The following is a 20597-nucleotide window of genomic DNA, read 5'->3' on the forward strand; positions in this document are numbered from 1 at the left end:
AGCCATGGGCCTGAGAAGCGCCTGCGATAGCGTGCCGAGAATTTGGCTTGCTTTCCTTGGCTCTCCAGTGAAGTAGCTGGGTTTAACATGGGCCTGAGTTCGGCTGTGCTGAATGAATTGTAAAGGTGTTTTGCATTCTGAACTTGGAAATTCTGCTCTAGAGACTTTTCTGTTGCTTTCAAGTGTGTGTTTTCAGAGCAAGGGAGCAGCGCTGTAGGTCTAAAGCCCAGTCTGTTAGTCTGAAATTTGAATAATTGCATGGTCATTAAATTTTGCACAAAAAGGAATTGACTCTAAAAGCAGCTGATATGTTATCACGATTAGAGCAATAGCAATGCCTTCTTTCATCACAATGAAGTTACATTGTTAGAGAGCATAATTGACATTTTTTATTGAAAGATTAAGAAGAATTTGTTTACAGCTTGCAAACAAAGAGGTTTTAATTCAACAAACTGCAGCAGGAATAAGCAGTAAGTGGCATTTTCATCTGCTGGCCGGCTAGCGCTTTAGCTGCAGAATGCTGTGGATAGAGAAGTATGAAGGAATTTGCAGCTCAATATCTGCCCAGTAAAGCGTGCACCACGCTGGCAAATGCCAGAAAGCTGACGGGGAGAAACCTTGAGTGCAAAGAAACAAAGGGCTATAGTTAATATTAGCACCTTTTAGGAAGACACTACGGTTTTTGGAGATCAGCTTCATGACGCCTGTTGTGCAAAGGTCAAGGTATGGCATTTCTGAGGATGCTTTTGCCACGGAGCCCTCGGGATAACACCTGTCAACTCAACTGGGTGCTAAAGTAGGTATCTGGGTTATTTTTGTTTCTCTGGGTTTATTGCTTCATGGTCTAATAGACTCAGGAGCTAAGTGGTACTGGCATTTCAAAGTGGCATGTTGTGATTGGAAGGGGGTGCTGCGTAAGTGTTTGGAAAGCAGATCCAAATGAAGCACCATCGTCACCCGACTGCAGAGAGGCTCTTTTGCTCTTTAATTATATTTGGGATCCTGTTTGTGCTGGTGGTTGTGTCTTACTGTCCAGACTGCTCTACAGATAAAGCCAAGGGTATGTGAAAAATTCAGTTTTATTTTTAAGCAAATTCCTCTTTTGCAGTTGGAAATCGTTTGGATTTGTTGTCCCAGCTCTGGTCAAAGTTTAAGGAGTCCAAGTTGAACCCTGTTGTTCTGAATACGCAGTGCTGCAGAGAGAGGCAAAAAAAAATTACACTTACGGTACTTGGGGTGCTGACAAAGCTCTGCAAGGAGGGTGCTCATCCCACCACCCAGGACAGCATCTGTTAAACCACGTGCAATGTCACTGCTGTGCAGGGGAAAGGAAGGGGTCCACCAGGCTGATACTGAAAAGCATGAGACTTCCTCGCCTACACCTTACCTGCACCCCTGCAGCTTCATGCTGGCAACCTGAGTTAGTAGCATTTGATATTAAAGGCAGGTGATAAAACAGCTGAGGGTATTTCTGGGTCTCGAATGTTGACTGATAGCCACAGGCTGTTGTTGCCATTATCTGTCCAAAACATGGTTATAGATAAAAGTTGTGATTAAAACGTTTGTATGGATGTCGGATGTCAAATGTCAAAGCAGAAATATCCGAAACCCTGCTGGGTGACAGAGATGCCCTGAGTGAGACCACGGATCTGTTGATGCTGGATCAGGTCCCAGATGGGACTGGTGAGCTCACAGCAGCTGTCAAAGGGGCTAGCAGGGGACGAGTTGTAGTGGCCTAGGATATCAGGGCTTTTGTGAGGATACTTTTGCTTTGCCAAAAATTATGTCTTCCTCAGGGAAGGAAGGGTGAGACAAGCAGGATGGGGTTATGCATTGCTGCAGTGAGTACTGGGGACCGCTGCTGAAATCTGGTGCCAGAGCTATTGACCAGGAAGCCCATAGAGCTGGGTCGCCCATTTAAAGCACTGAGATGACAAGAAAAACTTCTTCGTTTAGATTTTAAAATAAGCGATTCTCCATCACCCATCTCTTGGAGCTATGCTGTGAAGCCAGACTGTCAGGTTTACTACCAGGAACGGGTCAGAGGGATGGAAAAAACTATTTAATTAAAATAAGAATTTTCTTTCTGACACATGTGAAGTCCTGAAAATTGTTTATTCCCCCTCTACTTCGTGTGTGAAAATCTGAGAATGAAAATTAGGGGTCCAGAATATCTTCTAGGTTTGTATTTGACCTAGTGTGGTGGGTTGACTGTGGCCAGCGGCCTGACGCCCACCCAGCCACTCGCTGTCCCCTTCCTCAGCAGGATGGAGGAGAAAATAGGTGGACAAAGGTGGTGGGTGGAGACAAGGATGGGAGACCACTCACCAGTCACCATCATAGGCAAAACAGACTCCGCTTGAGGAAAATGAATTAAAATAGATTTGCATGAAACAAAGACAACATTAAAACGATGCTTTCCTCAGTGTAGAAGGGTTGCCAGTGTGCACCAGTATCCACCAGTACGGATATCTGCCCGGGGCAGCCCCAGCCCCTCCTCACAGCGATCCCTCAGCCCTGCGGGCACCCGTGTACCTGGGAAGGACTCAAGAGAGCCAGAGCAGCTTGAGGGAACAAATGTTGGGGTGGGGGAGAGAGGAGGACCCCCGAAGCGGCCACGTGGGTGCCCCAGGACTTGGCCTCATTGGGCTTTTGACCCTACCCTGAAACGTTTTGTGGCAACAGCCTGTAAAATGGCAGAAGCCAAAATTCTGCTTGGAGGTGCTCTTTGCATCCACCTCCTGTCTCTGGTGAGACAGATTTGGACTTTGGCCAAAAAAAGGTATCACCAAATAATCACAGAGCAGCTCAAAATCTGTGGTTGTTCCGGGACGATGCTCACCTGCAAGTCCAGCATCTGTGACCATCTTCCTGATTTTTAGCATAAGTATTTTGTATTTTCAAGGGCTAGTGGTTTTTTTTTTAATTAGGATAACAAATGGTTAGCAGGACTCAGGTGTTGTATCACACAACATTTGCTTGCTAAGCCCTCTTTCCGTGCGTGCGGCAGGAATCCCATGGCACCACTGTAGCTTGGAGCCATGCAAGGGCCAGTGCTTTGCCAACACGTTCCCCACTTCCACCATTATTCTGGGTCACACCTGTGGTCCATAGACCACAGTTTCCCCTCTCTCTTGGGGTGATGCTAACCATGGGTCTGCATCTGCTGTATCCCAGCTGCTGGATGGGTTTTTAAGAGAGCATTTGTCTGTGGGATGTGTGGTTTTCACAGGCATCCCGAGGGTGGGGGGAGAGATGTGAAAACCTACAATTCTGCCTCCTTTCTTGTTGACAGCCCCCTGTGATGACAATGTGACGTGGCAAGAGGTGCCTCTGCTATGGCCACGCGGAAGGAGCCGAACACCCTGGACGTGTCTGGCTACTGCTGCTCCCCGTTGTGCAAAGTAAGTACCTGCTTTGCACCCCTTCTGGGCTAAAGGATGGGGGTCGTTAACTTTGCACTGGGGAGAGCTCTATATCACGAGGATATTAACCTGGCCTGGGAGGAGAGTCTTTTACACTGGGTCTTGCAGGAAAAGGAGTACAGACCTAAAGCCTCTGCAATTAATGCCTGCACCACTGTGGGTTTGGGACTTGCGATGGAAACTCATTTTCACTAGCATCAAACGCTAGATCAAAGGACAAAGGTGTACACTTCGTGGAAACTGGCCTCTTCGCCTGCATTGAGAGGTATTGCCTTGTTTTGAACTGGTTATTAGTGGATAGCTAAAAGAGAAGGGCAGGTCCCGTTCTCTATGCTGTAAACTACAAGCTCTTTATTACGATTTGACTGCTCGCATAGCAAAGATGCACTATAGTTTAAAGGCACCGATTTGGACTGTGCCATTCAAACCTTCTTGGGATGCTACATACCAGTGCACAGAAATGAGCTGTTTGCTGGAGGTTAACTGCTTTTTGCCAGGATGAAGGATTGACTTTGTTTTTGTAAGTCTTCCTGCACAGTGAGTGTTTTTGAGCTAAACTCTATGGTCTGTGAGGAGCTGAAAGCAGATTCAGGAAAGCTGTTTCTGTATAATACAATAAATTATGTTCTATTTTCCTTTGCTATAGTAATTGCAACTGCCTCATCACTTAAGTGAAGTGCTGGTTATGCAGACATCTTTTAATTGGTTTTGAACTGCCTCTTCTCAAGATAAAAGATTTGAATCGAACAACTGCAAATACTTTAAACTTATCCCTTGACTTCTGAAATTTTAAACCAGTTTGAACTCTGTATTTTACACATTTTTCAGTGTCATTTCTTTAATCATTTTTATTAGTATTGGAAATTTAGTAGGGTATCAGAAATCTGCATTCGTGCTCATTTCAGTTTGCTGGAGTCAAGATGTGTTTTATGAAATGAAACAAATGCTTCACCTCCTGGTCAGGAAAGGCAACTCATTGACACTAGGTTCATCACCATAACACCACTGCCCTTCTATTGCCTTATAAACTGAGTTTGCTGATATGCTTCTGTGTACATATATATACGTGTGTGTGTGTGTGTATGGTCTGCTTTATATGTATACGATCTGCAATAATGACTTGCCACCAATGCACTAGAAAAAGGGGTTGCTTGATGCAGCAGTTCTCACCTCAATGGAAAAAATGTTAAACTAATGCAGGGCCCCAAGCTGAGTCAGAAAACTGGAATGGTTATTGCTTTCCTTTGCAGAGATGTAAAATAAGTTGTAATTCTGGCACTGGGGAGAGAGAAGTTGCTGTGGTGAATACCCAGGACAGGAGGGGAAAGAAGAGAGGAGTTGGGATAGATTACACTTGTATTTTATTTTTAGTGTGTAAGGGAAGAGCAAAATGAGTGGGCTTGCATTCAAAGTGCCCAGGGACGTGAGCAGGCTGGATCTGTTTTGGAAAACCACAGCGGGTTGGAAAAATTCTTGACTTAATTAATTGTAACTTGCATTAATACATGACCCAGCATCTTGCATGGGCAGGAATGCATTGTATTCTGTGTTGGCTGCTTACTGTTAACTAGACATCGCTTTAACCTCACACTTCCTTGGCTGGGATTGATGGGCAATGGCAGCATGGCTGCTGGCAATGTGGTGGACATGGGCTTTTGCCTGCACCCCCCAGAGCTATCACTGATCCAGAAATGTCATCATGGCTGGGGACTCTTCTCTGGGCAGGGGGAGATGCCTGTAATCATCCACAAAACATCTTAGCAAAGCAGTGGCTTCACTTTCGCTGCTGGGGAATGAAAGCTTTTGGGAAAACAGTTCCCTGGTTTATCCATCAGCCCCACAGCAAAAGGGGCTGTCTCTTCCAGTTAGTCCCCATGCTGTCGTTGGGGATGCCTGTGGCACAAGGGAGATGGTACTGTGAGAAAGGTGCCCCTTCGCTATAGCTGCTGCACGTTGGAGCTGTTGGGTACACTGCTATGGGGAAGGAATCCTCATGGGACAGAATTTGGGGTTTCAGGTTGCTTTTAAACGTTACAAAATATCAGAGAACAGGTTCCTCTCTGTACAGTAGGGAAACACCTCTCCTCGTCCCACTTCACCTCCAGCCAGCAGGGGAGGCTTGGACGCGAACAGTGCTGCTCATCCTCCCTGCAAGTCGTGCCACTTCAGTGCTGCTACCTTTAGTGCCCTCTCATGCACATTGGGTTTTTTCTCACTTGAAACGCCGCACAAGAAACCACTAAAGAACTTAGAATTTTTAGCAACTTTCTCAGCTGCGTAGAGTAGCTCTGCTGTGTAATGCAGGAGCTAGAGGTTAAGTTTTGTGGTGGTGTGACTCCTGCGGGAGCTCTTTCCTCTTTTCCCCATGTATGTGAGGAGTTGCCTAGAGAAGTCCTTTGCAGTGTAGCTCATGCAGCCCATAGTTTTGGAAGTATCAGTTAACTAAAGATGGAGTAATTGGGTTTGCCCCCAGTTTAATGAAGCTTGCCATCACTAGTAGGTTTTAAAAAGCCCCCAAATAGTGGGGCTGTATCATAAGCCATGGGTTTTGGGCTTGAGTTTATCTGCTTTCTGGTTTGCATCTCTTGGTTTTGTGGGGGTCACGTTCTCTGCGTCCCTCTGATGCTGAAGAACAGTAACTACTTTAAAGAAATAAAAGCAAATACTGCTGCCTGATGCCCAGGTGTAGGGACTTGAGACAAGGAGCATCTCCATCTGCTCCCGGAGTCTCTGTTCCCATGGGAACCAGCAGACAACGCTCCTCCTTTGCTGGATTTGCTTCCTTCTCCACTCTCCTCTCATCACGGCCATAGTCCGTTTATGATCCTTGGTTGCGTAGTATGCAGCTTACAGAAATACTGCCTTGTCTTTGGAGGTCGCTGGGATCTAAGTCTTGAAAGCCATAGCCCTGCGTAGTGTCATTTGACCCTCAAATGCTCAGCTCAGTGAATGGTGCTAAACTCCTTCCAAAGGGACTTTATTAAAAAGTAGCTTACCTTCTCCCTGGAGCAACTCCAACAAAAGAGGGCAGAATCTCGTGGTAGTCTTTGTACCTAAAACACGGCTGGGTATTGTGGCAACCTTCTTGAGACGCAGAGGACAAAGTATGTGGGATGAATTCTTGCATTACCCCCAACATCACGGGACTCTGCACCCTGTCCCTTCCCTGGGAGACGTGATGAGGACAGCGCTGGGGCTGGACACAGACCGGTGTGTGCTGTGGCCCTGCCAGCTGCTGCAGCCTGCAGTAACAGTGGTGTGTGTGTGGTGGTGATGCTGCCTGACAGTCCGTATGCATGGCCAGGCACGGAAAATGCTATTAGCTTTTTTTATTAAGTTATTTTATTTTAATTATAAATTATTTTCTTTTAATTATAAATTATGATTTTGATAATATAAAAACATATTTAGTTGTATATCGTGTGTATAAAATAAATACAAAACTAAGTTATAAATTAAAAAGAAAAAACAGCTGTTAGCCACTGGCAGTCCTCAGCCTTTGTTGCCGGAGGGCTGGAGAAGGAGGTCCTGCTTTCCGGGGGCCAGAGGTGGTCATCCTCTCTCCGACCACTCTTTCCAAAGCAAGGCCCAGCAGCCTCACGCAGTCCCTGGCTTCAAGCCCTGCCAGTGCTTGGGTTCAAGCAAAACCTGTGGCACTTTCTTTGCTGGGGGTGGCTAGCTCGGCAAGATGCGCCCAGCCTGTCCTGGCCCTTTGTTATTCAGTGCCTGGCTCCATGTTTCCCAGGGGAAGCGCTCATCTTTTGGAAACAAATCACTGGTGTGCCCTATCAGCAGCATAAAACCCACTTTGTAAGCGCATGCCTCCCTGTCTGCACGTGGCGTGGCCTTTCCTGAGCATGGAATGAGCCCCCCTCAAGGTGTTCATGGATAATCTTGTTTCTTAACAGGGGGAATGTGAGATAAAGCATTGTGGCTGGCTATATGGTAGTGCCTGCTTGCTGTGCCTCCTGGCAAGGTGAAATTGCATGACACATTTAACCTCATTCGGCTGAACTGCTTATCAAATCAATATCTCTGCTGCTTTTAGATTTTCGTAGTAGCTTCTGCACCAAGTTCAGCACAAATGCAGAGTAATTTGTTCTGTGCAAAGACACAGTTTCCTACCCTGGAATGGGAGCTTCAAAGGCCACTTAAAAATTCCCTTGTTAGTCAGAGGTGCTGTCATGAATTGGAAACTTACTGTTTCTTAGAGATGGTGCTTTCTGTCACTTTGCTTTAAGTATTGTGAAAGGAAAATGCAGTGTCGATGAAAGTGGACTGATCATTTTTCAGACACTTACAACAACAAACACAACTGAAACTTCATTGTTTCCTTACAAAAGCAGAAAGCATCTAGCAACTGAGTACGTCAAAACTGTGATGGACATGATTAAAAACAAAATCCCCCCATTGTATGGGTGCCAAATCTGAACACAGACTTGTACAGAGCAGTAAACGTTTAATGAAGAAATAGGCAAAGCAGAAAAAACCCCACACCCGGGAGAACCGATGCACTGAATTACTTCGGTCAGTTGAAACGCTTCAGTACAGTTAAACCTGGACAATAAGATTAGAGCCCAATCAAAATAGCTGCAAGTCATCGGGTGTCATGTTCAGCCTCCAGTAATTTGTCTTAAAGGATGGTGGCTTTCCAAGTAGCCTGCTGGATGCCTGGCAGTGCACATTAGGTACTGGTAATTAATTGGCTGCTGAATTGATCTTTTCCAGTAAAACAGGAGGGAAAATGCAGGGCTGGATGGTAAGGAGGTAGGAGACACTCGCAGATGCGGCTTTCTCCTTCTGTGGAGATGCAGAGCCAGTCGGGAGTGCACGGCAGCCTGTGCACAGGTCTTCCCAGGCCCCCCCAAAATAACACCTGTTTGCCTGCTGCTGGCCTGGCAATGCAAAGAGGGCTTGCAAATGGTTTGGGTGTCCATGGGGATATTTAGCTGCCCTTCCAGCTCTCTGGTAGGAGGAAAGCTCATACATCCCAACACTGGCTACACCATCAAAGCTGGTCATGCGCTCTTACTTATCCTTGCAAGGAGCAGTTTAAAGATACTAAATGTTTAAACGCTGCAGCTGTTTTGCCTTGGATGGACTGTTACTTCTTCTCTAATGGCTTTTAGGTTGTAGAGTTCATTTTTTTTCCTGAATGCCATGCTCAGCAACTGAAGACAAACCAAATTATTTGCAATACTTGTTTAACCATCCCTTAATTGCTTTTGACTTTGTCACGTGAACCACATCCTGCTTAAGTGTATACTTTACTCTTTTTAATTTTTTGGGGGGTTTGTAATGTATGTGACTTTTATTTTCATTGCACAGAACCAAGAGGGCTTCAGAGTAGTGATGTTTTGAACTTATTTATTGCTTTTTGTAGCTTAAAGGAAACTCGAGGCAGTTGTTCCTGGTGAGTTTTGAAATATGCTGTAATACAAATGGTCACTAGAGACAAAAGCCACCCTAATGATTTGTGACGTTTTCAATTCACTTCTAAAGCACAATTTTAGCAGATGAAGAAAATAAACTTGTTCTCCTCTGGTATGTTCTTAAGACAGGTGTCATGTTAAAAAGAAGACGATTCTTATTCATAACCACTTTGAATATTTTGGACTTCCCAGAATCTTAGCTGGCTGATTCAAATTCCTTGACAGCTGAAGGTGATGGTTTGAATTGGTTTCATTTGGTCAAAGATTAGTTGAAAACAACTTGAACTTGTGTCCAAGTGTTTTAACTGAGTAAGCATTCCTGCAGCAAGGTAACTGAGGGGAGTGTCGTATATTTAGGTGGTGTTTAGGTGTTTGAGCTGGAGGGGATAGAGAGTAGGGCTTGTAAACCTCGTGTAGAGGCAGGTCCACTAACAGAGAGCCTGTGGGAATTGAGCGGTGCCAGTGTGTGTTCATACAGCAACAAAAGGCAAATGTAAATGCACACGTGCAGAAAGCGACTTTTTGCTTCGAAGTTTTGATCTGGGCTGCTGCAGGGCAGCTTTTTGGTGAGGACGTCTCTGGCAGCCAGGACTCCATTGGCCACGCTGGGGAAGCAGGGACGGGGATGGTTTTTTGGTGTGGGATGAAAGGTGTGCCGTCCCCTGGGAGTAGTGGCTGATGGCACGGGAGGATCTTGGTGTCCCAGTTAAGCTCAGGAGCCTCAGGGTTTGTGCTTGTTTGATGGGAAGGGTTTTGGTGACATATCTCCAGTAGGAGAACCGTGTATATCGGCGCAGGGCTTTTGGCCTTCTCCTGCATAACTTACCCAACTTTAGCTGCTGTGTTCGATAGAGCTGAATTCAGGCTGGAGCGAGCGTGGAAAACAGCTGCTAAACCAGCTCGGGCTTTTCAGGGAAAGGAGACCAAAGAAGAGCTGGGTCTGTCTTACCTAGCGAAGCAAAAGCTGAGGACATATATGGTTACTTTCCCCTATATTTATAGAAAGGAAATACCAGAGAGTGAGGAGAGCAATTTCAGCTGAAAGACAAGGTTTAGCAGACAACAGATGGATCAAAAACAGGAGTGAGCCTGCGCTGGGAGTTAAAGATAGTTTCTAACCGGCAGAAGAGGAGGAGCGTGGCTGAACAGTGAATTGCATCTGAGTGAGAGCTCGGTCAGCCTGTGTAAAGGGTTGGGTGACGTTGCTGGACAGGATGATGCTGCTCAGCCCCATGTTTCTGTGCCACCCGCAAACTCTGACTGCGCCTGGTCGCAGGGCGATGCTGCTGCGCCTGCAGCGGGGCAGCCTACCTACGCCGGGGAGCGCAGGCGTGTTTGCTTGTTAGCTTGCCAGACAAACGAGCAGGAGTAACACATGCAGATCAGTGAAATGCTTGATGAAAATCTCACTGAGAATGAGCTTAAAGGTAACGAGGTGAGGTGGAGAAGGAAATCCTGCCCACCCTGCCGGCAGCGACTAGGGCAGTCTAAAGGAGGATGTGTCTGCCAAAGCAGCTCTTGATTTTGGCCAGTGCAACCATTTAATTAAAGTAGCAATGACAAGGAAGCCAGGAACTCAAGAAACAGGTTTTTAATCACTTGGACTTTGGTAGACAATCTCCATGCAAATCAAGCCTCCAGCAGCACTGCTGTTTGCATGGGTGTGTGTCCCTGCCCCTGCGGACAGACAGGGCGCAGGCAAAAACCCTGCGAGCTGCTGACACGTGTCACCTTGGCACCTGCGTTTGACCTTCAGTTTTCGGAGGGGCATCGCATCGTGTTGCTTATGTGAATGTGGGGCCCTCAGAGGCTTCTCGGTGGTGGATGCCTCCTTGGGGTGCTGGGGTACGCACTCCAACGTGGCAAAAATACGGGCGGCGTGCACAGGGAGGAGAGGTCCTGTCCGTCAGTGTATTTGATGTGGGGATTTTACTGCTGGGATATGACTGTGGGGTCCCCAAAAGCAGAACTGTCAAAGCGACGATCTGCTTTTCAGGGCCCAACTGCAAGTCTCCCAACAGCCCAGCAGGTCCAGGCGCAGGGGATGCTCGGTGTTAGCGGAGTTTTCCCGCAGCTTTGCTATTTCCTCAAAGACTTTTGAGTGCAGACGGGTCTTCCGAGCACAGCCTTGGTTTAGGTTTCTTTTGCACTTTGCTCTTCCCGTACCACAGCAGAGTTGAAGGAGCGGCGGGAAGCCTTCAGCAGTCCGTCTCCAAAAGCTGCTGTAAAAGACACTTTGGGACATCGCCCTCTTCTTCTTCCTCCTCCTCTTCTTCCTCCTCCTCCTCCTCCTCCCCGCTCTGCCTGCCAGAAATAACACCGAAAGGGCTTCGCGCGTCCCCCCCCCGACTCCGTGTGTGGCAGCGGGGCTGCGGGCGGGGCCGGGGCCGGCCCGGAGGAGGAGGAGGAGGAGGAGGAGGAGGGAGGGGAGGAAGGGGAGGTGCAGCAGCGCGGCCATCCCCGAGCGCCGCATCGCTGCGTGCGCGGAGCCGCCCGCTGCAGCCGGCAGGATGATCGCCGCCCAGCTCCTGGCCTACTACTTCACGGAGCTGAAGGAGGATCAGGTCAAAAAGGTAGATTGAAATCCCCTGCCCCCCTCGCCCCCCCCCTCCCCCCCCGGCCAGATCGGTTCTTAAAATTTTTTAACCCCCCCCCGGTGGTTTTGTTGCTTTGTCCCCGTAGCGACCCTGCTGTGGGAGAATGGGGAATAAATCTGGTTTTAAGCCCAACCGGATTGCCCCCCCCCCCCCCCCCAAAAAAAAAGCATCCCCGGTGGAGCGCGGAGCGGGGTTTCGGTGTGGAGGCTGCCGGGGCGTGGGTGATGCACAGGCCGCCGAAACGGAGCTGGGCGAAGGGAGGCTGGAGTTGGGGGGCTTTGGCAGTGAGGGTGGTGATGGTGATGCTGATGGCCTTTTTCAGGCTTTTGGTAGGCACCGGCATCCCTGGAGAGAGGGGACTTCTTCTTCCCCAGGGTGCCTGTGGGCATCTGTCACTCCAGCATGGGGGTGACGAAGGCGAAGAGCAGGTAGTTTTTGAATTATGTGTCACTGCAAGGTTCTGAATTTACAGGAAGCGGTAGTCGGTCGTGCTTAAAAAGTACTTCTGTGGGCTGCTTTTCTTTTCCTTTAGCATTAGGCAGACGCTGCTGTATGGTATAGCCCTGTGATTTAGCGCTGCCACAAGGAAATGGGTGCAGAGCACCGGGTAAATAAAAACATGGCAGTTAGGTCCCGGCTGAGCATATTGCAGAGCTGTAGGGAGCGGAGAGCCTGGGGCTAGGGATGCGGGAACACAAATTGGGAAAATAATTGCAAATATCACCAAGCCCTGTCACGGAGCTGGGCTGACATCAGGAAGCAGAGGCTTCCCCTCTGCCACCTCCTCCGGCGGTCCTGCGTGACCCACCTCGGCGCGTGGCTGAGCGCCTGCCGAAGGCATCCTTGCAATATTTTGTGGAAGCCTCAGCGACAGCGTCAGCAGGGCTGATTTGTAGTGGTCTCCCTTTGGGCTTCCAGCTGGCCCTGGGGAGACCTCGGCTCCTGTGTGTGGGGAACCCACCCTGCCCCACTCAAGACACGCTCACCCATGCCCACTACTGTGTTGGATAAAACCCGAGACAGCACCCCATGTTTTCAACATCTTCTTCCATGGTTTAGGTCTTTTGCTTTTCCGCCCAGCGGTTCTCGTGAGGAGCTGAAGGCTGCACGCAGCCTGCAGCTTTCTGCACCCTCTGGCCCACGTATATGGCTCTCCCTTTTCTCCAGGCCCCTTATTTTCCTTTTCCCGGAGGATTTCTAAGTGCTGCTGCTGGCGTCAGGCGTGTGTGCCTGGGTAAGGCCGCCTCTGTCTCGCCGTGCCTGTTATATTTAGAAACCCAAGATAAGCACAAGGGTGCACGCTGGCCGAGGGGCGGCAGAAAGGCTGTGTGGGGAAGCCGCGGTGGGAGCACGCAGACACGGGGGAAACTCTGTGGTGTTCCCGGGGGTTATTTATTGCAGGCTGGTTTGGCACCATGAGGCTGCTATTGTCTGACGGCACGGGAAATTGTTTGGCCAGGGAGCTGTAAGGCATTCTTATGGATCAGTCTGGTTTTGCCTGAAAAGGAAAATAAAAAAAAATAAAATCCAATTTAAAAAAAAAGAAAAAAAAAAAGAGGCAGGCTACTGGTTTTGGAGGACGTAAGACATCTTTTCCTGTTTATATCCTTTTGGAACGGATATTGAGCCCCCTCACTTTCGGCTGTCCTATAGGGAGTGTTTCTGGAGCGGTCAGAGGCTCTGCCCCATTGCTCTGCTGCCCCACAGCTGCCAGGAGCCAGTGGGCTCCACTCCCTGCTTCCCCATGGGGCAAAGGGGTTTTTTTGCTCCATCTCACCCTGCTGCTCGCGAGGTTTGTGCTCCATCTCGGCGTGCCATTTGTGGGAATACGTGCCTGCATGGCTTCATTTCAGGTCCCTCCCTCTCCTCTCTGCTTCCGGAAAAGCAGCGTTTTCTGCTGGTACGTGCTTCCAACCAGGGTTCTGTTGACCGAGGCGTTGCCCCCGCTCATCACCACTCTGCCCCACAGGGCTCCTGCCACAGTGGCTGCTCCTCTGCCTCGCTGGTCCGTGGCGGCGATGGGCATTTAACGGCACAGGTGGTGGGTCACCTTGAGGATGCTGCTGGGGGTCACTTGGAGGGGTGTGCAAAGGGTTAAAAGTGCCGAAGAGGTTAATTTGGGAGTGGATTTGTTACCAGATCTCCACTGCACCCAGGCTGAACATCCTTCTTCCCTTGTGACCCCCTTTGCTTCTTTTTTTGGGGTTCCTGTCCCTGCATGGCACTAATACTCAGCGCTGCCTTTCTATGGTGGGAACCTGCCGAGGAGCACAGATGGGGCTGGTGGGTTCAGGCCCTCAGGATACTCTGGGTCTAAGAACTAGTGCTTCTCTACTGGTTTTGCTGGATTTTATACACCCCCTTAAGTTTGAGAGTCATTTTTTTTCAAGTCTGCAGTTTCTGAAACGTTTTTCCAGAGGAGTTGTGGCAAGCAGGAGGAATAGGCAGGGTGGATGTGTAGTGCCAAAGGGGTGGGTTGTTCATCGCATGCTGGCAGCCCTGTGGCCCTGCAGCCCCTGCAAGGGGGCATTTTTGGGTGAAACCGTGTGTACGTGACCCTACTGTGCAGAAGCAAGCCGGCAATGTGCGATGCCCTGTACCATATAAATATGCATGTGGTTTTACTCCAAGCAGGATCAATTATCCAAATGTTTTTGAAAATGTCTGTTCCCTGAATGTTTGTGATCCTCCGGGGCAGCAGCAGGAGTTCAGCATCCTTGTTGTGACAGAGGACTTTGCACAACCCGAACCAAGGCCCTGATTTCTCTAAAAGGCTGACTCCCATCCTCAGGGATACGGGCATCACGGAGCATCCCTGGCATCTGTGTGACTGGCCTGTGTGCAGGAGAGCTTTTGTAAAACTGCCTTTGAGTATCTTTTGTTTCCAGCAGGTTGGTACCTGTAGTAGCTGGCCCCAGCAAAGGGAGCCTCTAGGTGTTGCCTGGTTTCTGTCTGTCAGGGGAACAATACCTTTTTGTCGTATTTCCTGACGAGAGAAGAGAAAAAATCTTGCAATCCAAGAGTCACGTTTAAATGTCATTTAACCTTGAAAAGAACGTGATGGAATGGGGTGTAAAATGTAGCAACTGGCATCAGAAAAAGCCCTGTAGTGGTGACCTGCCAATATAAAGGCTTTTTAGGAACCAATCTGATAAATCATAAGTAAACACAAACAGTTTCAGGATGGCTAAACTACTTGTTTTAACATGCCTTGGCTCCTGATGAATCTTCCTGATGCTGAAAGGAGTATGGAGTATGATTAGCTCTGCAGAGAAATGTTTACATGGTGAAGGTTTTTTGTGCAAAGGCCATGTCAGTAAAATAGGTGCTAATGATTTCTGAAATTGTTGTGGGAGTGCTCTGTTCTTGGATACCACTGATTGTTGTCAGTGTCCGGGGAATGAGGCATGCATTTAAGGAATGGCCCTTAGTGCTGCCTGTTTCATTATGCACTTACAATTATTCACAACTTCCTGTGGAGGCTGCTGTGATGGCTGGATTTTCAGAAACTTCTTTTCCCCAAGTACAAAGAGTGTCCTTCCTATGTGACCAAGAAAAATTCCGTGCATATGGTTCAGATTATGAAATCCTATTTTTAAAAAATTGCTCACAGATTCTGTCTGGCTGGTTGTTGTTGTTTTTTTTTTTTTTTTTAAGAAAAAGAAAAAAAAAAAGTGATTGAGCTCTTGGAGGGCTCCCATAGTGGCACTCTGGGAAGATGCCCTTCCTGGGGGGGGTGGCTCTGAGATGGCAGCTAAATAAAGGAGCATTTTCTGCTCCTTGCCCACACAACTGCCTGCCTGAAATTGCTTCTGCTCTCCACCATCCCCTGGAAGGGCTGGCACCTGTCTCCCATGGGGCCGCAGCCATGGGAGCCTCAGTGGGGCTGCGGGTCCAGCTGGGTGCTGCCAGCAGCTCCCATCTGTCCCTGCCAGCCCCTCCACTGCTTCCCTTCGGACAAGGCTGAGATTTGCTTTCTGATCGGCTTTTATTGCAGGCAGAGCAGGGAGTTATTAAACCTCCATCCCGTAATCCAGCCTCCAGTTTCCCCCCCACTGGTTATTTATGGCTATTTGCTGAGGCTTTTCCCTCGGAGGGCTGCCTGTGCTGCCAGTGCAGGAGAGCAGCACTTTTTCCCTTGCAGCTGCACTGCCAGAATAACTAACCCTTTTCCTGCCTGGGAGGAAAAAAAAAACCAAACCTGATTTCCCCCCCCCCCCAGTTTTGGAAACTGTAACACACAGGAGTGGTTTTGTTTCAAACCGAGGTTTAGTCCCCATCTCCCCCTCCTCCCCGCCCCGTGAGTCTCAGCGGTGAAGATGGCCTCGATGCCACGCACCGCGATGCAACGCGAGGCGATGCTCCCTGTGCGCAGGAGGGTCCAGCTCAATTATGTAAGGGCGCTGACGGCGCTCATTGGTTTTTCACAGGAGGAAAAAAAAGCCCTCCCTCCCATTTTTCCCTCACTGCTGAGGGCAGCATAGGGGCAGAGGTGGGGAGAATGGGCTTGGCTGGTCCTGAGCGTGCAAACGCCGAAACCTGCGTTCACAACAGGGCTTTTGGTGGGGGAGAAACCTTCAGCCCTGTTTTTGGGAGGAGGATGCAGCAGTGGGGCTTTGTAGAAGGGTATTTTAGTTGCAAAGTGAAGTCTGTGTGAATGAAGTATGTGTGAATGATGCGTTAGTGTAGCTTTCGCTGGCAGATTTGGGGATCAGGCCTTTGAGCAGCAGCGTGGGCTCCTGAAAGCTCAGCCTTAATAAGAGGTTCACCCCCCCACCTTTAAAAGGGAATAACCTCATGATCTGAAATCGTGGCTTGACACTCTGCTAAAAAATCCATGGGTTTGCCATGGAGGAGAGACCTGCCTGCTCAGCCCGACACCAGCCTCTGCATCCATCCCCACAGCATTTGGGGCTGCAGAGAAGGTGCACCTCATCCAGATTTTTGTTCTTGGAGTGAAATGACACCAGTGGCCAGCTGTGCTTGTTGCTGTGAGGGGCCTGTCAGCCCATCAGAGCCGCACAGGACACAGCTGGAATGTGGGGACGCTGCCCTAGGGTCTTGCGTTTGGCTTCTGTTGCAGAGAACCTGGACTTAGCTCTTCTTCGTCTGTTTAGCTGTACGCCTGCACCATCACCGGTTTGTGGAGCAAATGTGTGGTATCATCTCGTATTGTTGCACTGTAACTTCCCCTTAACATCTGTTTGATGACTGTTTTGCTCTTCCTCTGCAAGCAATGGCACTGAACACCTCACAGCTTGTGCAGCCTCCAGCTGTGCCCCCCGTGCTTCCAGCTTGCTCGGTCCCCAGCCCTGTGGTTCAGGATCAGGCCCGGTAGCTGTGCCCAGCAGCGCTGTCCATGCCTTCCTCCCTGGTCTGTGTAAATGCTTGGTCACGGTGGGAGGGCATCTGGCTCAGGCAGATACGCCGTCTTTGGTGCAGACCTTGACTACGTGCGACAGAAGTACTTTCTGCAGGAGCAATTAGATTGGCACTGGTTTTATGGTCAGTTAGGGTTTAATTACATTTTGATTGTCTGCATTTCCTTTTCGAATGGCATTATTCATCGCTTCCTGTCTCAAAGTCCCCGGTACATGGAACACTCACACACATACATTTCACGTGGGGTGTTTTATTGTGGCATTGGTCCTGTAAGACGTAATGTCAGCTGAGACGTGAGATGAGTTGCTCTCAAGGCTTCCAGAGCAGTGAAGGAGACAGACAGCCTTGGCACGGAGATGGCCTGGGGTTTAAAATGAGGTGGCTTTTCCAGTTTTGCTAAGGACAGAAAACATGGGCAGGGTTTTATTTTCCTGATCCTGCTAAGCTGCAAGCAAAAGTGATCCCGAAGGCGTGGCTTTGGTCTGAGCTGTTTTCAGAACCGAATTTCCAAGGCCGATAATGAAACAAGGCAAGAATAGACTGGTAGCTGAGGTAAAAGGGGTGGGACACGTACGTTTAGCAAGAAACCCTCAAGGCCAATTTGTATTTTTGAGGTGTCAAAGCATCTCTCACTATTCCTGATGCTGAAGATGGATGTAATATTATGGAAAGCAATATTATTGGAAAACTGGAACCGCCTCCTTTGTGCAGGGAGGTAAAGAAAGTTCCTGTCTTGCGAAGCCACAAGGGAGAAGTCAACAACTTTTAATTTGATGTTTTGTCTTGAGGAGGAGGACGCTACCTGCCCACAGCCAAGTTCTGCCTCTCCTGACCCTCTGGCTGTGATACCTTTGGAGTGGGATAGGGAAAATGGTCTGCTACACAGAAATAGTTTCTTAGCCTAGGACGTAGCCCCAAAACCGCTGTGGCAAGTCCTTCACAATGAAAGGCTTTAAATACAAGGCACCTCTGTGGACTGCAGCAACACCTACATCACCCCAGCTGGGACAAGGTGCCAAAAGAGGGATTTTTAGCTTCAGCTGTTCAGCTCATGGACAGTCAGGAGAGCTGAGAAGCAGGGCGAGGGCTGGAGATAGTGGGGCGAAGCTGTGGGCAAATGGTTTTGTGGGGAAAAGAGGAGGCAGAGTGATATGGGACCGGGTCTTGCCTTGGGGAGGCAGTAGGATGGGGTGGGCTTCAGCTCATGTAGGTCCTACCACTTGCACGTTTTCCTTGATTGTGAGTCAAAAGACAAGGTACGAAGCGCGTGGCTGTGTTGTCAGCTTGGCCAGAGCCCTGGGCCCAAGCTGGGGCTATACGCTGTTCTTGCAATTAAAGGGAGGTGTAGCCCCACTTGGGCACCTCGGGGCAGTCTTTCACTCCGTGGTGGTGTTTGTCTTTTTCCCCAGATTGATAAATACCTTTACGCCATGCGGCTCTCTGACGAAACGCTGATAGACATTATGGCTCGCTTCAGGAGAGAGATGAAGAACGGTCTCTCCAGAGATTTTAACCCAACGGCTGCAGTGAAGATGCTTCCTACATTTGTGAGGTCCATTCCTGATGGTTCAGGTAAGGAGCTGAGTATTTGTTTTCCATATTAAACATGGTGTGCTTTGTGGGAAACCTGTTAGAAATACACCAATGCATTACCAAGAACAAGAGCAATTTGCTTTCTGGCAAGCCCGGACAACATTTCGAAGACAGCCTCCCTTCTGTGTGCGGGTCTGTTGCCACAGATGCTGGAGGATTTTGTGATTCCTGTGTCAAACCCCTTTTGATGCCAATGAAAGAGCCCTTTGTAGCAGTCAGTCCACTAATAGTCAATACGTTTATGCTGAGATTTGTCTGCCAGCAATCAATACTTCACATACAAAGATTTTTGATTTATGCAACTCACACTCACGTGATCTAGAGTCTTAACAAATACAGTGGCTTTTAGTCATTTGCTGTTCAACTCAGCATCTCTTCCCTTCCTTATGTTTTCCCCAGTGGAAGTATGAACACCTATATGGCGAATTTGAGTTTCCTGGCGTTCGTTTTGCTTTTTGTAGCTGCTTCTTGCAGACTGTCTTAGGGCAAACTCGCAGAACTCAAGGAAGCTGCAATGGGTGGCTCCAAAGCTGCTGCAGTGGTGTACGGAGCTTTTTCCATCCAGGTGTAGGACTCTGTTTTTCCGTGCTCACTGTACCTGATAAAAGCGGCACAAAGAGCTGTCAGAAACCAAAAAGATGTTGTGTTGGTATTTGAGACCAAGATTGCCCCTATTTACTTATTTTAGTGTTTATAAAAAAATAAATACTATATAGAGAGTATATAAATATATTTATAAACAGTATATAATAGTGTTTATTATTCAGTGGTAACACTGGATTTCCTTCTCATGTAGCATGAGTTGATTAACTGTAGTTTGGTGCCTACCACAAATTATGTCCCTCTGTGCAGAAATTGCACAGTTGTAAGAACTGCATAACACCGTTACCTGTTTTGAGGGGTTTTTTTTGAGTTAAAATCAAGAATTTATTGGGTGAAAGAACATGAAGCCTGGTGCCTTGTGTTACTTGGTGCTGTCTGGCAGGTGGAGATCTTTGATAGTTCTGCTTTGCTGTTACTTTCTGCCACCTTAAGCTTTTCAGTTGCAATGTGATTCTCTGTCTAAAAAAAACCAAAGGGAGAACAAATTTGAATCCTGTGTTTCCCTTAATTTAGCACTGCTGGCTGTTATGTTGAAATGTCCTGTTGAAATGTCTGAGCTTGTTGAGAAAGTCAGAAGCTGCAACACACAGCTGGGTCATGGGCAGGGGTTGCTCTAAGGGTTTGCGGGTGAGGTGACTTAAGGGCTTTTGTGTGGAATCCCAGCATTTTTACCAACTCTGAAATCCCTGGTTTTTTCCTTCATTCGTGTTTGAGTTCAGTTGGGTACAGACCTGTTCCCGCTACCCTGCTCCATCAGGCGCTGCAGGTTAGCAAATCTGAGCTGCTTGCAGTGAGTCAAATGGTTTTGCAAATTGTTCCATGGCACAAACTGGGGAGACTTTGAGATGCTGTATGGCACAGGGAAAAGGGGATCTGCACCCGGTCAGAAGAGGTGCGAGAGATTGCTGAACGCTGCTGGGACCCAGCATGAGCCAGAGCAGTGAGTAGCCCTGGTTGAGCGTAAGCGTGCCTGTATGTCAAGGCATTAATTTCAGATCATGTATTACACACCTACTTAAAAAAGCAACCATGTATGTTGTGTACAGTGTGCTCAGTTCTTGATCCTGTGCCCGTTTGGCTCCTGCTGGCCTCTCTGGGACGGGCACGCTGTGGGCAGCGTCTTCGCAGCATGGATTAGAGCAAGGCAGTGCTTTGCCCCAGACAATTTCTGTATAACACGGTACTAATCTGTATATGCAGGTTGTGAGCATCTCCTCGGATAGCTGTTAGAAATGCAGGCAAAACCATTCCATTATTTCCCAGAAAGGGCATGTTCCGACCCCAGGTATGAGCAATATTTGCTGTGGGTGGGTGTCATGGCACGTCTTTCCCTGACTCATGTGCGTGTGCGCGCCGTGTCCGGCGCAGCCGTCACAGGGATGCAGCCAGGGCAGACGCAGAGCCCCCTTCCCTCTGCCTCCAAAAGGCTCGGGGGGGCCCTCACGGATGCGTCCGTGTTGATGTGCCCAAAGTGTGGGTTCAGCTCCCAGCCGATGGCAATTTCTGCCTTCAGCTGTCCCTCTGTAAAAGCCAGAGGCTGAAAGCCTGCCCTTTTCTCTGGCTCG

The 20597-nt window shown here is 48.6% G+C and overlaps 1 protein-coding gene across 2 annotated transcripts in view; it reads left to right on the forward strand.

Moving 5' to 3' along the window:
- The first annotated feature begins 487 nt into the window (after positions 1 to 487).
- The window catches only part of HK1 (hexokinase 1), a 50032-nt gene continuing 29922 nt past the window's right edge, over positions 488 to 20597 (forward strand). Inside the window, exons 1-3 of one of the 2 annotated variants that reach the window (XM_069795787.1) lie at positions 488 to 796; positions 3296 to 3404; positions 18246 to 18408. In XM_069795787.1, the coding sequence (XP_069651888.1) occupies positions 3339 to 3404; positions 18246 to 18408 (229 nt within the window). In that variant the 5' untranslated portion in view covers positions 488 to 796; positions 3296 to 3338. Of the gene's footprint in view, positions 797 to 3295; positions 3405 to 11269; positions 11431 to 18245; positions 18409 to 20597 lie in introns of those variants that run through there. The other variant, XM_069795788.1, reaches the window with a different exon arrangement.

This window comes from Haliaeetus albicilla, chromosome 11 (genome assembly GCF_947461875.1).
Source record: "Haliaeetus albicilla chromosome 11, bHalAlb1.1, whole genome shotgun sequence".
NCBI lineage: Eukaryota > Metazoa > Chordata > Aves > Accipitriformes > Accipitridae > Haliaeetus > Haliaeetus albicilla.